General features: G+C 52.9%; 1 protein-coding gene and 1 long non-coding RNA gene across 2 annotated transcripts in view; one reads left to right on the top strand and one right to left on the bottom strand.

The window, feature by feature from the left end:
* DCTN3 (dynactin subunit 3) overlaps positions 1-2,008 on the bottom strand; it is a 7,623-nt gene extending 5,615 nt beyond the window's left edge. The window contains exons 1-3 of the mRNA XM_019518059.1: positions 1,881-2,008; positions 1,705-1,789; positions 729-815 (exon numbers count right to left, since the gene is read on the bottom strand). Of these exons, the coding sequence (XP_019373604.1) occupies positions 729-815; positions 1,705-1,789; positions 1,881-1,976 (268 nt within the window). The 5' untranslated portion in view covers positions 1,977-2,008. The remainder of the gene's footprint in view (positions 1-728; positions 816-1,704; positions 1,790-1,880) is intronic.
* LOC109297959 overlaps positions 1-5,730 on the top strand; it is a 22,285-nt gene that overhangs the window by 5,086 nt on the left and 11,469 nt on the right. The gene's annotated exons all lie outside the window — the stretch shown is intronic.

The following is a 5,730-nucleotide window of genomic DNA, read 5'->3' as shown; positions in this document are numbered from 1 at the left end:
GGGGGGGGGGGGGGGGGCCTGGCTATCAGATGGAGATTCCTATAGCCACAGTCAAGGTGACTTGCCTCAAACTAAACCATACATGGGTGGAGGAGGAAGCCCTCGAAAGCACCAGGCATTCTTGCTCCCTCATTCTGTACTACTAAAGCAACATCTTCGGCTTTGATTCCATCTCCCTGGCACTAGGGGGCATCAGGGGAAACTCCACTGAAGTTACTGGGATTATGGGCTCCAGCTGCAGAGGCAGGGTCCCAGGCCTTGCCTGTGCACAGCTACACAGGGCTGGAAGTCGAGGCAGAGAGATTTAATCTACATCCAGGGCTTTAAGGCCTCCAAGCACAGCTTTGTTATGTCAACAGTTTAGAAAACCAGTAGAAACTCTCCCCACCTTGCCCCAAGTACTTTCTTCCTGACTCAGGCCAGGACAGACCGGGCACCATTACTCTTCAATCATTTGGAGAAGTTACTTCAGCAAAAGGGCAGGCACCTCCACAGAGGAGCAGGCCACCCTCCCCAGCTGCATGGCCAGCTCTCGCTGGATGCTCAGCAGACCGCTTTTCTCCTCCCAGCTCATCCATTTCTGATCTGTAGCCGCAACACAGAGCAGGCTGCAGGGACACACTGGACACCAAAGACAACATTTCTTTTCTCAGCCCCTGATCAGAAGTTGTGAAAGGGATGGAAACCTTTTCACACAACTAAAAAAGTCTATCTACTTCATCACATACCTGCCAAGATGAACTGCAGCTTCATGGCATCAGGGATGGCCATGCGATCAATGTACTGAGGGTCCATGTATTTTATCACATCTTCAACTGATGCAGTTTCAGGGAAGAAAGAGCAAAAGGGAAGTTACTAGATTTGCAAGAGCCATCTGGTGCCAAACTGGGCTTGCTAGGGTGTTTTGATGAAAAACCCTGCACGTACAGTATTTAAGGCAGGATGACGAACTTCCACAGTACAGGACTCAAAGAGTGCAGGGGTGAAAACCCCTGCCTCCAAAAGCCTGCAAAGGGGAGGATGCTGAATAGATCAGACAGCGATTCAGACGCAAGGCGCAGAGGCTTTGTTGTACTCCATCAGAGTCTCTGGCGTACCCAACATGAATGTCACTTAGTAGAGATGCCCAGATCTCTACGTGATCCGTGCCCCTCACCCCAGACTTCCCTCACCATCACACAAAGTCCCCTACTTTGCTAGAGGGATCACATGAACCCATCTAAAAATCAACAGCCAAAAACACATCTAGAGCAAGGCGTCTGGTTTTCACAAGGTCCTGCCTTAGGTTTCATTGCGTCAGCTTATAACATTAGCGCTGCAAATATCATCAGCTACTGTTTTGCCATGGGAGGTATCAGCACCGTTTCTTAGCTGTGCTGTTAAAATAAAAGCAGTGGCACCAGCACAGACCACAAATGGCGGCGAGAAGGAAACAAGACGGCGGCGAGGAAGCAAAAAAACCCCCTGCTTTTCTATTTTCTTAAGAGGGGGTTTATGTCCCAGTGGACACTTCCAAGACTACGGAAACACGGTCATTCATCCAAGCCCAACATGTAAAAAGAAATTACAGGTGTTGTAAAAATAAAAGTGACAGACAGCTGCACCACAGACCAGGCTTTTACCAGCAGCCAAATTAACCACCCCCCCCATAATCCAAGGGTCTTGATTGCCCCCATAATCCCCCCGTGACGGATGTTCGCTTACTTTTCTTGAATAAAATCTTAACCCTCTCTCGTTTGCTCGCTACGTTCCCCAGAACCACCTGCACTTTCATCAGCCCGTCCGCCAGCTACAAGGGGAGAGGGAAAAAAAGAGTCGTGAGCCCTCGACCCGCGGGGGGTAACCCGGCCCGACCCCGACCCCGACCCCGACGCCCGCACCTTGCGCGGCCCGCCGGCCCCGGGCCCAAGCACACGCCGCTCCAACGCCTCCAGCCGGGCCTGCAGCCGCCGCACCTCGGCCGCCGCCGCCGCCATCTTGCCAACGCCCCCCGCGCCGGAAGTGAAGGCGGGTCCCCGCCGCCCCAACAGCCAATAACCACGTGCGCCCCCCGGAAGGGATGCGGCGCGAGCCGGAAGCGGCACCCAGGGGCACAAGGAAGTGGTGGGGCGGGGCGGGGAAGCGCGCTTCCGGCCCAGCAGTTCCGTGTCCAGGCGTTGCCATGGAGATGGCGGGCCCCAAGCCTGCCTCGCGTAGACCCCGGTGTTGTCATGCCTTTGCCTCCCTGCTTCGAGGAGCCTGCGCGGGTCCCGCCGCGGTGCTGCGGTGTCGGGTGAGGGCGGCTTCGGCTTCTTGGTCGCACGGGCATTGCCGTGTCCGTGGGCTCCTGGAGCTCCTGTTGACTATACCTGCCATCAGATCTACCCGCCGTCAAATCTCCCTGCCGTCCTACCCACCCGCCATCAAGTCTACCTCCCGTCAACTCTGATGCAACGCAGACCTCACACCCGAACCTGCCCCTGGTAAAGCAGGGGGACCGTCCATGTCCTGGCTTCTGTATAATGTTGTCAATATAGGCTGAAGAGTACCAGGTAGCGGGCCGTACCCTGCTACAGAGGAAGGCTAAACCCCCTACCAGTATGCACCAACCTGAAGAAAATGTTTAAAGGCATCTCAGCTGAAAGATGGAAAGAAGTTGGAAGTTATCTGCAAGTTGGGGGGGGGGGGAAGCCCAGGCCTGGTCCAGTAGTGCAAGAGAAGGGGTTTCAGCCAGGCCCCAACCCAGCTACATGGAGGAAACGAGGCCTGGCCTGGCCTGGCCCTAGGGTTGCCAACTCTGACTGAAGCTATTCGGGGAGACTTTTTTTCCCAACATAACATGATCAGGGGGCAGCAGGGCAGGCCCTACGAGGAGAGGCGACGGGACCTAAACCTGTTCAGCCTCCACAAGAGAAGGCTGAGGGGGGACCTGGTGGCTGTCTATAAACTAGTCAGGGGGGACGAGCAGGCAATGGGACAGTCCTTGTTCCCCTGAGCACTACCAGGTGTGAAAGGAATAATGGCTATAAGTTGGCTGAGAGCAGATTCAGACTAGACATCAGGAGACGCTACTTCACTGTCAGGGCGGCTCGGATCTGTAACCAACTTCCAAGGATAGTGGTACTTGCTCCTACCCTGGGGGTCTTCAAAAGGAGGCTAGACAGCCACCTAGCTGGGGTCATTTGACCCCAGTACTCTTTCCTGCCCGTGGCAGGGGGTCGGACTAGATAATCTGCTCAGGTCCCTTCCGACCATACCAACTATGAAATTATAATGTCATTAATTGTACTGTTCAACCCATTCAGAGTATCAATCACCCAGATTGCTTTTAATAGTCACTGGGAGATCAGTGCTGATTCTGGTAGACTCCCGGTCAATCCAGGAGGGTTGGCAACCCTACCCAGCACTGGTGTGGCCACATATGGGGAGGGTTATATCCCGGCTCCCAGCCAACCATGAAGCTTGGGATCTTGGCAGCAGGGAAGGGTGGCAGTGCTGCCATTGCTCCCCAACTGCCAAATTTCCCAACTTGTGATGAGCCCTGCGGGCCTGAGCGCAAGGCTCTTCAAGCTACTTTTGCCTCACAGGCTGGAGGTTCAACACCCTTGTAGGGTTGCCAACTCTGTTTAAATCTATTTCAGGAGGTTTCATCACATGATGTAATAACATTAATGACATGAATACACTACGCAATGTAGCATAGTTATTAGACTAAAGGGACAATGCTAACATGCCCACACGAGATGACACCAATGTGCCTGTGTGCTTGCATATATCGGTTACGGATTATGGCACATAGACGTTATGTCAAGAAGGCAAATGTACATTATTATTACATTTTAAAAACCCATAGGACTACTGTATAAATTGGATCCAACATTTAATATTTATTTGTATGAATGCCCTATCATTTATCTCCCAGGCAACTCTCAACAGTCTCCTGGAGACGTATATCTAATTCCTGAAGATGCCAGGACAGTCCTGGAGGGTTGGCAACCCTACACCCCTGTGCTAAGTGGTTGTAAGCAACGGTGCCAAAAAGCAACATGGGAGAAAGAGGCTTGGTGACCGCTGGCTGACTTGAGAAAGATAATAAAAAATGCATAAATGAACAAAAAGGGAGGGGAAACAGCAGGGAGTCCGAAGGGAGTCCAAAAACAGCAATTGAAAAACTTGAGAACAAAGGTAAAAAGTAAGAACTCACTCATGAGACAGAGATGACAGAACTGAAGTGCTGGCGCGTAAGCTTGGCCAATGAAACAAGTAGAAACAAACACCCTGACATTGAGAGGGAAGAGTGGGCATGATACAGGGGGAACACAAGGATAAATTGACCTAGGGGAGACGCAGGGGAGTGTGAATCACGTACGGTGTCTATCTGTCAAGGACAAGCTGCACTGAGTTGCACTGACTGTATATCAGCCCAGCGGGTGTGCTGTTGGAGACCAATAAAGCTTTTTGAGCCTTTGCCACTGAACACAGATCTGAGTTGTGTTTTCTGCATTGCCTTTGGAATCTGGGGGACAGCTTGCTAGCATCAGCTGTATGAAACACACAGACCCCAGCAGTCTGTGTATCAAAAGCAACAGTAACCAGATACCACCCGACCCGAGGAAACATGCTGCACACCTCAGAAGAGCAAGCAGCAAGGCTGGCATTCAGGGAAACAGCCTCTGCAAGGGCTGAGGAGTCAGCTGGAGCACTGTGTCAAATGTGTCAGGCCCCGTATGTTGCAAGAGTGGCGTGGGGCTGGCCCATAGGCCTAATGAAACCCTCAGACCTGCCCTGCCTGCTAGATCCAGCCTGCAGGGCTGGTGTGTGGGAGCCGTGGATGCCCTAGACGTGTGCAGTGGGCACTGGATCAGGGCCAGTCCATTGTGTACAGGTTGCAGGGCCAGTTCAAGATCCATGGGCAACACAGCAGCCTGGCCAGTAGGGCTTCACAGGCTGGATTTGGCCGGCAGGCTGCCTCTTGGACACCCCTTGATGTTGAGTTTGACAGCACTGCTCAGACTCACATCTGGATCCATGACGGGACCCAGGCCTTGCTCTCAGAGCTGCTGCAGCCTCATGACATTCAGTGCATCTTTGCGGTGCCCCGAGGTGAAGCTTGTGTCCTGGCATGGTGTGATGTGCCACTCTGAATACTGTGCCCAGTGCTGGTCCCCACACTGCAAGGATGAGGTGCTTTGGTACGAGGAGGGACTCAACATGCCAGGCCACTTCAGTTTAGAAGAGATGCTTGAGTGGGGACAGGAGAAGCATTTACAACGTACTAAATGGTGAAGAGAAAGTCAATAGGGATTTATTACTGACTGTCTCTCACCAGACAAGAACGAGGGGGCGCCACATGAAACAGCAGGCAGTTTTAAACTAACGCAAGGAAGTTATTTTTCATCGGCTGTGGCATTAAAGGGTACAGCTCGTGGCCACCAGATGTGGTGGTAGCTGAGAGTTCAGCCAGATTGAGAAAGGGATTGGACACATGGTTGGAGGAAAGGGGCATTAGTTGCTATTGAGCAGGGAGTGAGGGGCATGGCCTCTGAATCAGAACTTAAATGCTGGAGGCTGCAAAGGGGAGAGGAACAGGGGAAAAAACCCTGCTCAGACCCAGGCCACTCTCCCTTCCAGCCTCCGCTCTCTGCCACGGTGTGACACAGACTGGGCAAGACAGACCTATGGTGCTGAGGGAATTGGCTGCGGTCATTGCGGGACCCCTGGCATGGCTGTACGAGCACTTGTGGTGCTCTG

This window comes from Gavialis gangeticus, unplaced genomic scaffold (genome assembly GCF_001723915.1).
Source record: "Gavialis gangeticus isolate Ggan-Ray unplaced genomic scaffold, GavGan_comp1, whole genome shotgun sequence".
NCBI classification, from domain to species: Eukaryota; Metazoa; Chordata; order Crocodylia; family Gavialidae; genus Gavialis; species Gavialis gangeticus.
This window is presented reverse-complemented; position numbering and strand designations above follow the sequence as displayed.